At 41.7% G+C, this 12,592-nt stretch overlaps 1 protein-coding gene across 1 annotated transcript in view; it reads left to right on the forward strand.

The window, feature by feature from the left end:
- The first annotated feature begins 12,030 nt into the window (after nucleotides 1-12,030).
- LOC138007180 (two pore channel protein 2-like) overlaps nucleotides 12,031-12,592 on the forward strand; it is a 56,750-nt gene continuing 56,188 nt past the window's right edge. Inside the window, exon 1 of the mRNA XM_068853943.1 lies at nucleotides 12,031-12,145. Within this exon, the coding sequence (XP_068710044.1) occupies nucleotides 12,109-12,145 (37 nt within the window). The 5' untranslated portion in view covers nucleotides 12,031-12,108. The remainder of the gene's footprint in view (nucleotides 12,146-12,592) is intronic.

A 12,592-nucleotide genomic window follows, 5' to 3' on the forward strand; every position in this document is an offset into this window, starting at 1 on the left:
TGAGGGGCTGAACATTAATAAAATGGAAAAGTAAACGCCCCTTCGTCCAAATGTGCTACTTGCTGAAATTGTAGAGCTTGAAAGGGACTGTGCCAAAACAATCACAACGTTTGGATTTATCAATACAAACAGACTCAGCAAAATAAAAAAAACCCAAATATATTATTTGATGATTCAATAGAATAACACTTACTTACTGACTTTTCAATAGTTTTGTTTTCATTTACTTTTTTTATTATGAATTCGAAGTAAGCAAAAGATAGAGCAAATAACTAAGCAAATTAAAAATCAACGATACATTATGTATGTTTCAGTTCTTTTATTCCTTTGAAGATAATTCAATATGGTTGCCCTCTGCCCTCCGAAAGAGATTCTTTAATTTTGAACACTGTCCTTTTAAAAAGCTCTGAGATAGAAAAGTAGAGTGGATTATTATGCACAGTATGCCTAGCCCCAACCTTAATGCTAACCATTTAAAATCAGTGCTTAGACTTAACAACCATTTATACCATTAATTTTTATACTATTTACACCAAGTTCATCCACTCACCTCCAGAACCGATTTACTTGCAAAGATACGTATACTTTCGAATAACTGTTGGATTTTCATTTATCTTTGCTTCTTGCAATTTCAACTGAAGTTGAAACAAGATGACCTGAGATCAATTTTAAACTGCAACGTATGTATTTGAAATGCGGGTTGCAGACGAAAGAGTGAAGTGATCTTTTCACTTGACTGGACAATTTGAGCAATTGTTCCTTATAGGGTGTTTTAATGTGACGTCACGGCGGCCATGTTGGTGTCCCTAAACAAAGGAACGGCGGCGATGATGTTGGTGTAGCAAACTATCAAGTGGAAAAACAAGGTTACTGATCACGCGAACGAAAACACTCTATACACCCTTGTAATAAGTCTAATATATGCCATTTTTCTCTAATGACGGGCGAACTCTTGCTTTCAAATTTTATTTAGAAATGTACAAAGGCCTAAAACTTTTCTGATTTCTTTTCTTGTTTGAAGCCTTTGTACATTTCTGAATAAATTTTAAAAGCATGAGTTTGACGTCATTAGCGGAAAACGGCATATATCAGACTTATTAAAAGGGTTTATTATATGGCTCTGTCTCACGAGGACGGGGAACTACAAAATTCACGAATTTGATTGGCTAAAATCGATATTGACCGCGGTCTAGATTTTCCCATCTAGACCGGCATCTAGACCGGCAATGTTTTGCGGTGAAAAGATGCAAACTAAAATGCAAAAATATTGAGTATTTTCTTCTACCAATATTTATTTATGGAAGTGCCAAACAGCATGATGACAAAAGAGAGGATGACGAGCAAAGTTTGACAGAATTAAGTTCAGCTCATCGCCACTCATCACCCTTCTCAAGCAAAATGTCAGTTGGTAAAAACCAATTACATTAAACGAATTAAATTGTTCTTGTTTGCCATATAATAAACATCTTATTAACCGAGCTTAGTCAGTCTGTATGGGAGAATCTTGACCTCGGGCGTGTACAGACCTCACTGCGTTCGGTCTGTACTCACGACCTCGGTCAAGATTCTCCCATACAGACTGACTAAGCTCGGTTAATAAGAGCTAAGTATAGACCTGAATATTCAGGTTGCTTGAACGGAATTTTCAAATCCAGACACCCTGCGATGCTGGTGTCTATATATAAGAGGCGATGGCTCAAAAAGTGTCCAGATAAGTGTGAGATCAGATTGCTCTTTCGGTAACTCCACTACTTCTGGGGCCTGTTGCTCTGATCAGCTCTGCTCTGGTTAGCGCTAACTGTTGATTAAAGTGGTGCTACTATGATCCAAAAATAATTTTCGTTTTTTCTTCAGATTTTGATAGCGTGTTCGCTTAACACCTGACTGGCAAAATTTTGAGCTTTGATTTTTATCCAAAGGCTGTTTATTTTGAGTGTAAGGTTTGGATTTCACGGTCCGCCATTACTCACGTTCAAAACTGACCGATTGGAAATCAGAGGGTTGGATCTAGGGAAAAATGACGTCATTTACTCAGTAGCTTAAAATTTCAGCGTGTAAACGCAACTTATTATGTATGCAAAACACGAGTTTAAAAATCTGAAAGCCCGAAACTCCCGTGCTTCATATTAATTCACCCGCGTACACATGCATAGCACACTTAAAGCAGTAAGTCTACGACGCCATTTTCTCCTCGACCAAGCTCTCTCAAGGTTTTAAAGTTAGTAATGGCGCACCAATAAATGACAAAATAAAATAAAAAAACAGGTGTCCTTTTAAGAAAAGTGTAAACAACCTGTCAGCACCAAATTTCACCCGTGCCGAACCAAAATTCTTACCCGTGCTGGGACCTTCGGCGAGGTAGTCCGAGCAAGGGTAAAAGTGGTACGGGTGCTGAAAAAATAGGCACGGTTCGGATAGAACAAGTAGTGTAAACACTTTAAAGGGCCAAATTTGAACCTTAATTCATATAGGCTAGCGGTGTTTTTGCGTATATTTCAAGATGGCTGCTCATTCTCCACCAAAATCACGCGGACGTTCTTGATTATAATTGAACTGCGCATGTTTACAAGATAACTTACCCAGGCCCAAAAATTTTGGCACGGTATTTTTGATACGGTAAAAATGATGTAATGTAAACAAAGTTTGCCGAGCTCTTTTTAGGCACCCGTGCGAATTTCACACGAGCCGTGCCGAAAATTGTCTGTAGTGTAAACCGGGCTATAGTTTTGAAATCGAAACAAAGAGAAGAACTGTTTTTTTTTCGGTCGTAGTAGCACTTTAAATAAGAGGTATCAAACCCTATTAATTGCACTGGAGCACTAATTGGAGACACTGTAAACTGAGGTCAACAAATTAACACAAAATGAAATCAAATGTTAGTTTTTGAGGAGGGGGGAAAACCGGAGTACCCGGGGAAAGACCTCCCGCAGCAGGGGCCTGTTTCTCAAACGTCCCGAAAAATTTTCGGTCCCGAAAAGCCATTTGTTAAACAACGATCCGCTTATTATAGAAGGCTGGTGCTTTGGCAGGTTTTCAAGTTAGAGAAGGAAAAAGGAATGGTGAGGTTTCATGTTTGAAAGCACGTTCGTTTTTGAGATACACTGGGATTTGTGGCACCCGAAATAGCCCCGAAAATTCTCGGATCTTTTGAGAAACGAACGCCAGAGTAGAGAACCAACCACCCTGCACCCCAGAACAGAGAAAATAATCGTGAATCTCCCCGTCTCTATTTTTCCTTCCAAACCGTTCAGCATACTTAAGCCCAGTTACAGAAAACTTCGTTCACATTGTACATCAATAGGAGCTGACATTGACATCATGAGAGAGATGAAATAATAGCGAAATACTAAAGAAAGCACTGTTATATTTTAAAGTGAGATATGTTGCTACTTTTGCCATCTCTGTTTGCTTTTGAGCTTGCAACGGTGACTACACCCTTTTTGCTTCTGAAAAAGAGATTTAATTTAACCATGAAAGACAGAATATGCAAAGTCTGGATAACAGTGTTTTCAAGAGCGACTGGTTTATTTTATAGTTTATTTTATAGTTAGTAAACACAGTTTATTAATCTCTCTAGTCTATAAAATGACTCAGTTTAAGTTCACGCAGGATTTAATCTCTAAAGTCTGCTCATAACTTTCTTCACCTTTAACTGACGTTGACAGAATGTTTTGTTGGCTTTCTTGTACTTCCCGGAACAGCATTTACGACCAGCTTTTTAATGTCGCTATCGATCACTAGACTCCAGAAAACGAGTTTGTTTTTTTTCCATGTAAAATGAAAACTCTTCTGCTGTTTTTTTTCCGCGGGCTTTGTTTCTTTTCAACGGAAATGATCTCTACAGCATTTCTCAGGGCAAATATCTACCCAAACAGGGGTTATTAGTGATACCCGTCCTGTGAGTTTGCACCACGTGACGTAAATGAGCCAATTAAATCGCCCGAAAATTAATGTGTGGGTAATTAATTAGAGATGCGGTAGTCTCAAGACAAGTTAAAAAGGAAACAGTTCACTTCTGGTTGCAACTTGTCTTCATACAGGCACATTTTACATTGCTAAATATCTTTTCTCCATTAAGGCCTGTCCAAACGTTCGCAACATTTCAACGCAACATCTTGCAACATTGTTGGGCATAACATGTTGCTTCAGTTTGGCCACCCTGTTTCGATATGTTGTGATATGTTGCGACATGTTGGATGATGTTGAATTAAATAATTTTGAAAAATGTAAAATTTTCCGAGCAACATTTTGATGGTTGCACGGTGTTGTACTCGTTTGGCAACATTGTTGCACTAGGGCATGCCCGCTTGGTCCACTTGTTGCGCGCCAGGGGCCTGGGGCACATAAACGTTGAACATGTTGCGTTGAAAATGTATGTTGCGTGCGTTTGGCCAGCCTGTTAGAGATGATTAGTGTAATATATAGATTTAGCCAAGCCTTAAACGGAGCTCCCGTTTCTAACCCCATAGAGCAATATAGTGCACATAGAAATAATTATGCCTCTACATAAAGTACAAAACTAATCGTCATTACTGTACACAGTTTAAAGTAATTAAACAGATCAAACACTTCTGAGCTGACAGCAGTAAACAAACAACCTTGCAAACAATAACCAAAAATTTTAATCAACAACTAAAACTGAAATTACATGCACAGTAATCTCTTTCACAACATTTTCCGTTTGACTGACAATCTTTACTCCCTCTCTCTTCAGTTTAGAACAACAGCAAAAATCTTACTAATTAAAACGTCAACCTAAAGTAAATTCGTGTACTCGACTGCAATTTCACAGTCAAGCAAAGCAGCTCACAACTGGATATCCGTTTCACACAAAAAGCCTATATATGTGATTTTTGAAATGTATCAGAATCTCTGTCAACACGGAATTGTAAACGTTTTCATGCCTCCTTTGTTATTTAGTGAGTTTTACAAAATATGTGAGGCAGCGAGGCATATATTAAGAAGGTAAAAATACGTGAAAGCTAACCGTTGTAAATAAGTGTTTTGTCTCTCTCTCGGTTTCTCTCAGCTTTACGCACAGGCAGACCACCCTCTGTTAGTGGAGGGCCCTTCCTTGAATCTGAGCATCGATCTTTTGTTACTTCTAGAAGAAATACAGATGCACAATACGGTGGCCACAATTTGTTCCAATACGCAGAATTTAAAGCAAATGATTCAATAAAAAAACACTCACGTTTTCGGCACAACGTCAGAGCCCGCCATTTCACGTTGTAGAGAAAGGCCGAAGGCAGACCAAGAACCACCCATTTATGATTTTGATTTCCGCTCGCCGTCACAGAGGTTTACCGTCTTCCTATCGTAAGGTCCCTAAAGACGTGACAGCGGCGACGAGGATGGGATTCAAGAAATTATGACTGCTATTGGGAAGATAGAGAGTTTTGATGACACAAAAGAGAACTGGGAAACCTATGTGGAACGAGTAGAACAATTTTTCTTGGCGAACGACATCGATGATGACCATAAAGTGCCAACTTTGTTAAGCTTGATCGGCGGGAAAACCTACACTCTGCTGAGGGATCTTCTTGCACCGGAGAATCCAGCTTCAAGGTCCTTTCAACAGATACTTACTACGCTACAGGAGCATTTGAGCCCGAAACCCTTGGAAATTGCGGAAATATTTCGTTTCTACAAGAGAAACCAACATGAAGGAGAGAGCATTTTGTCTTACGTGGCCGAGCTTAGGAAGCTTGCGACACACTGCAATTTTGGCGGAAATCTAAACGAAGCGCTACGAGACAGACTGGTCTGTGGACTTCGGAATATGTAGATCCAAAAGCGATTGCTGTCAGAAGCCAAACGTAACTGAAGTACTCCAAAGCTGTGGAGATTGCTGTAGCAATGGAAACTGCCATCCGCGATGCTTCAGAATTACAAAGTGATCTCAACCCAGTCCCTCACGTTGACAAGTTGACTGAAAGCCACAAAACAACACGAGCGAAAGAGGCGGCCACCCAGGCCACCCCCTATTGCTACCGCTGTGGTGGAAACACACACATGGCACACAACTGTTTCTACAAGGACCAGACTTGCCACCACTGTGGGAAACAAGGCCATATCCAGCGAGTTTGTACCCTGAGGTACATGCTGTTGAGGTTGATGTTGATGTTGATGCTTATGAAGTCATCTTACCCACTTTCGAGGTACACAATGAGAGGAAACAGAGCAATGATATTATCTGGGTTGATTTGGATGTTGATGGTAAACCCCTTAAGATGGAACTGGACACAGGTTCGGCTGTGTCGATCATCTCGTTTGACCTCTACCAACAGACATTTAACAGGCTTCCCTTGCACAAAACTGGACTGTTTTTGAAAACCTACACTAGGGAAAACATTATGCCAGTGGGAGTGCTTAAAGTACCCGTGGATTACCGAAAACCAAGGGAGAATTGCTGGACCAGTATGTCGTCAAGAACAAGGGTCTTGTTCTAATGGGAAGAAATTGGCTGCGCAAGCTACGCATAGACTGGTTTTCTATCAAGTCGCTGCAGGCTTCACTAGCTACCTCAAGTCCTGTGGAGCGTTTGGATGTTATGCTAGACAAGTACTCAGATGTCTTTGAAGATAAACTGGGCACATTTACTTCAGCCAAAGCGAAGTTAAGGAAGACAGCCAAGCACACTTCCTCAAAGCAAGACCAATGCCTTATGCATTAGAGCCGAAGGTGGAGGAAGAACTGCGGAGACTCTAGAATGAAGGTATTCTCACTAAAGTGGAGTGGAGTGAATGGGCCACACCGATTGTTCCTGTCCCCAAGAAAGATGGTTCCGTCAGACTTTGCGGTGATTACAAGGTCACAGTGAATCCAGAACTACAAGCAGAGCAGTACCCTCTACCTCGCATTGAAGACATTTTTGCAAACTTTGCTGGTGGGCAGAAATTCTCTAAAGATTGACCTCCGTCACGCAAATCACCAATTAAAGATAGAAGAAGATTCAAAGAAATACCTCACCATCAACACCCACATGGAACTGTTTCAGTACAACCGACTAGTGTTTGGCATCACCTCTGCACCTGCTTTTTGGCAGCGCACCATTGATCAAGTGTTAGAAGGAACGTCTGGAACAAGCTGTATCCTTGATGATATGATCATCACTGGAAAGAATGATGAAGAGCATCTTGCTAACCTGGAAGAACTGTTACGTCGGTTGCAGGTTCATGGGTTAAGAGCAAACAAGACAAAGTGTGAGTTTTTCAAGGAGAAGATAACCTTCTGTGGACATGATATTGACAGTCATGGTCTCCACAAGTCACCAGAGAAAGTGGAAGCAGTTTGGAAAGCATCTCGCCCATGCAGTGTAGCTGAAATGAGGTCGTTCCTGGGGCTAGTCAATTATTACAACAGATTCTTGCCCAATCGGTCAACAATAGTGCACCCTTTGAACCAGTTGTTAGAGAACAACCATCAATGGGAATGGACGGAACAATGCGAAACAGCATTCCACAATGTGAAAGTAATGATCACCTCAGAGCAAGTATCAACACATTATGACCCCAGTCTGCCGCTGAGGCTTGCTTGTGATGCATCCCCTGTGGGAATTGGTGCCGTGCTATCTCACGTGATGAATGATGGGTCTGAGCGACCCATTACATTTGCTTGCAGGACACTCACGAAAACTGAGCAAGGTTATGCGCAAATTGACAAAGAAGCTTTGGCGATAATCTGGGGAGTCAAGACGTTCCATATGTATTTGTTTGGCCGATCTTTCACACTGTTCACGGATCCTCAGCCACTAACATCCATCTTTCATCCACACAAGAGTATTCCAGTGGTTACGGCAGCCCGAATTCAGAGATATGCATTATTTCTGGCTGGCTATGACTACAAAATCGAGTACAAGAACACTAAAGTGCATAGCAATGCAGATAGCCTTTCCCGGCTGCCACTGAAAACCGAAGAGAGAGCAGAAGAAGTTGTGGATCCGGTGAATGTTTTCAATATGATGCAGTTTGAGCCATTACCAGTCACAGTTGACAACGTCCGAAGAGAAACCCAAAGGGACCCTGTACTGAGTCAAGTACATGAGATTGTGACTAAAGGATGGCTAAGCAGCCATGTTCCGGTACTCGACCGCTTCTACGCTCGCAGTACATTCAGGCTGTTTGATGCGGGGAATCAGAGTCATAGTGCCCCCAAAACTTGGTCCACAAGTGTTTGTAGAACTTTATCAAGGACATATAGGAGTGGTGAAGATGAAGGCCCTAGCTAGAAGCTACATCTGGTGGCCAGAAATCGACAAGGAAAATGAAGAAACCGCAAGGACATGCTCCGGATGCCAGGTAATGCAGGTTGAACCTAGTACAGCACCTGTACACCCATGGGAATGGCCATCGTCGCCTTGGCAGCGAATCCATATTGATTTCGCCGGGCCCTTCCTTGGCTGCATGTTTTTGATTGCCGTGGATGCTCATTCTAGATGGTTGGAAGTAGAGAAAATGGACACCACGACCTCAACGAAAACCGTGGAGAAATTGCAGAACTTATTTGCTAGATATGGCATGCTGTCCCAGTTAGTGAGTGACACTGAATGGTCCACAGTTTAAATCTGAAGAGTTTCAGATGTTCCTCAATAGAAATGGAATCAAACATCTGACATCAGCTCCATACCATCCTGGCAGCAATGGTCTAGCCGAGCGTTGTGTACAGAGTTTCAAATCAGCCATGAAAAGTGAAACAGAAGTAAAACCATTGAACATTAAGCTGGCAAGGTTCTTGCTAGCTTACAGGAATACCCCCCATTCAACGACTGGAGAAGCGCCATCTCAGCTTCTTTTGGGGAGACGATTACGGATTCGACTGGACTTGCTGAAACCCAATCTCCGCTTGAAGATAAGCAACCGCCAGATAGACCAAACTGTCACGAAGGGTGTGGTGCTGCAACCAGATAATTTTCCATCGGTCAGACAGTGATAGCACGGAATTACACAGGGAGTAATTGGTGGACTTGGCCCACTCTCTTACGACGTCGAAGTCAATCCTGGCTTAGTGTGGCGTCGACACACAGACCAACTGAGGGATACCGGAATTCCAGTGACAACAAGCGGTGGGCCCAGCTGTTACCCAGACATCAGAACATCCAATCCAGATTGAGAGTCGTGGGGACCCAGTGACCGATGCCAGTGAGCAGACAACAGCCAGCCACGTGGAGACTGATGTTCCGCCACCAAGTCCAGTGGCTGACCTTGCAGCTAGCAGTCCACCAAATTTTAGTGAGCCTGTGACTGACCCTGTTCCTGTTAGACGATATCCGGTCCGACTGCGGAAGCCCCCAGCTAGGTGGCATCATACACCACAAGCCATTTTAGAAACATCACTGCCAAGCCGGCCACTTCTGCTGGAGAGAACAGGACACTGCATACATGGACGTCTTGGGAAACATTCTCCCGTTTGTATTTCATCAAAACTATTTTAATTACTGCCCTTGGATTTATTTACACATGTGCAATCGGAAAAAGCGCAGAACGACAGAAACTGCAAATGAGTCAACCTTGATGTTGTTATCGCTGTGCGGGCAGCACTAAAAGCAGGAATCGGGATCCGGAATCCAGAATCCGCAATCCGGAAACCAGAAACTAGGATTATCCACAATCCGCGAGAATTGTAATAACTTATCCACTGGATAACTCAATTTGTTTTGCTAGTGTTTATCCGCTGGATAGTGATTTATGCGGTGAATAGCGTTATCCACCTTTTGCAGAATAGGAACCTGGTTTCCAGTGCATCTTTTACATTTACATTTACATGTATTAGGTCGGTAAAAACCGTTCGGTTATCACACCAACCATAAAAAAAAAACAAATATCAATATATAAAATGATGATTTAAAAATTTAAATAAAGAAAACTATATCAAACTAAATATAACTATTATTTAAGAAAAGCTGTTAACCTATATTTGAAGGTTTCAAAGGAGGATGATGAAACAATAGCCTCAGGGAGGCAGTTCCAGTCCGTTATAGTTTTTGGAAAAAACGAAAATTTAAAAACGTCTATATTTGCATATGGCACGTGAAATTTAAATTGATGGGTTCCCCTCGTGCGACTCTCAGGATGTTGAATCAAATATTTTCGGGTATCGAATTCAATAAGACCATGAGTTAGTTTATACATAAGTGTTAATCTAGCCTGCCTTCTTCTCGTTTCCAGCGTGGCCCACCCTAAGTCTTTAATCATGTCCGTAACACTAGCATATCTATCATAATTCTGTGAGCAAAACCGTGCTGCTTTACGTTGAACCATTTCCAGAGCACTGATATCTTTCTTTAAAAACGGGTCCCAAGCCGCACTTGCATATTCCAGCTTCGGTCGTACTAGGGATGTATATGCAATTTCTTTTACTTTCTTTGGGCAATTCCAAAGGTTGCGTTGTATTGTACCCAGTGATTTGCTTGCTTTAGCTACTGTTATAGAAACATGGGCTGACCACTTGAGCTTGTTACTGATGGTGACCCCAAGTGATGAGAAGGTATCAACCTGTTCCAGCTCTACACCACAGAAGACATATTTTCTCTGGGGTGGATTGTTCTTATGTGAGATGGTAACAATTTAACATTTGGAAGGATTGAACTCCATTTGCCAGTGATACTGCAAGGATTCTAACCTGCGTAGGTCAGATTGAAGAAGGTAATAGTCCGCATCGCTAGCGACAATGCCGTAAAGTAAAGCATCGTCCGCAAAGAGCCTAACTGATGATTGCACGGTATCTGATAAGTTGTTTATGTATAATAAAAAGAGCAAAGGACCGAGGACTGTACCCTGGGGTACGCCAGAAGTCACCGGACATTGACTTGATGTCTGGCCTTCACAAACAACTGATTGAAAACGTTGTGTAAGAAACGACTCTAACCAGTTTAGGAGCGAGCCTTGGATTCCATAGTATTGCAGCTTCCTTAGGAGTCGCCTATGAGGGACCTTATCGAAAGCTTTGGCGAAGTCCAAAACGGCCGCATGGATAGATGAGCTCTGGATAGTCTTTGCCATGTCGTGTAAGGTAAGAATTAGCTGCATCTCTGTGGATCTCGTTGCCCTAAAACCATGCTGACAGTCTGTTAAGATGTTATGGTGGTTTAGATGTTTCATAATAAAGCTGTGGACGATATGCTCGAGGATCTTCGATACAACACAAGTAAGAGAAATAGGTCAATAGTTAGCAGGGTCAGATTTCTTTCCCTTTCTAAAAACTGCACACACATTTGCCTCCTTCCATCTGCGGGGTGCAGTGCCACTGTCTATCGAGTCTTGAAAGACGTCAGTCAGTGTTGGAGCAACGTCTGTAGCAAGCGTTTTAAGAAACCAGGGTAGAATCTGGTCTGGACCACTGGCCTTGTTTGGATTTAACGAAGACAGCTGTTTTAAGACTCCTTGCTTTGAAATAATTCCTGGTTCTACACTTACATTACAAATAATGTCTGCGCTATTTGATAAGACAAGGTCTAAGGTGTTACTTGAGTTGCCTTGTCGCCTAGTTGGTTCCTTTACGAACTGTATTAAATTATATTCTCAGTTTAGGTTATCCGGTGGATAGCGTTATCCACCTTTTGAACAATAGACCAATTCGGCTAACTCTATGTTGTACCCAATTCAGATCCTTTAAGAATGAAACTTTTTGTTCCAAATATTTCCATATGAATGCTACATTATCATGCAAATACAATACACAAAAAATCTTAACTCCGAAATATTTGAATTGCGTACAACATTGCGTCAGCCGAATTTGTCTATCGAGGCCTGGTTGATTATCATGAAGTCTTCTAATTGGAAATTCCCGTAAATAAATGATCATAATAGAAATTTGCTTATTGACAATGTGCATGGTCAAGTTTACGTAAAAACAATACCTGAGTATCAGCCCTTCCTGAGGGGTAGGGGGTCAGGAGTTATCCAGTGGATAAGTTATTGTAATTCTCGCGAATGGTGGATAATTCTGGCTTCCGGTTTCCGGATTCCGGATTCCGGATTCCTGATTTTAGTGCTGGCCTCGCTACACCCACCCTACCCTGGAAAACCGAGTAAGGGCTGAATTTACAGAAGATTTACATTAGGTCTTGTTTTCTCGCGGGGTGGGTACGGCTACACAAAGGCTACTGTAATGGAAGCAATGGAAGTGCACAGTCCTATGATAGAAGGTAAGATGTTTTACAAAGGAGACGGTGTAAAAAAACGCCCTTGAAGTCGGGGTTGGAGTAGTAGGTTTTTTGTTGGCAAGTAAGCCGTTACCTTTGACTTGATCGAAATGCAATGTTGTTTGCACTGTATTGTTCTGACTTCCTCCATGTTTTACAAACCACTGTGAAAATCGAAATGCTGACAAACTTTACGAGCTCAGTAAGTCCATCCATTTATTTTTGGTTCTAATGAACGTTTACATAGATTAAGAGAAAGGTCGTGGAGATATGTTCACAGCAGCTTCGTAATTCATGATCAGCTGTGCGCATGAGCTTAAATTAAAATTAATACAATGTAGAGAAAATTCTTATAATAGTGATGATGAATAATTTTCGATTGCTACTTTCGAAGCTAGTTCGATTACGATCTTCAAACGTTGTGTTCGACCTTTTTCATGTAAAGATACT

The sequence above is a fragment of the Montipora foliosa genome, chromosome 6, assembly GCF_036669935.1.
Source record: "Montipora foliosa isolate CH-2021 chromosome 6, ASM3666993v2, whole genome shotgun sequence".
NCBI lineage: Eukaryota > Metazoa > Cnidaria > Anthozoa > Scleractinia > Acroporidae > Montipora > Montipora foliosa.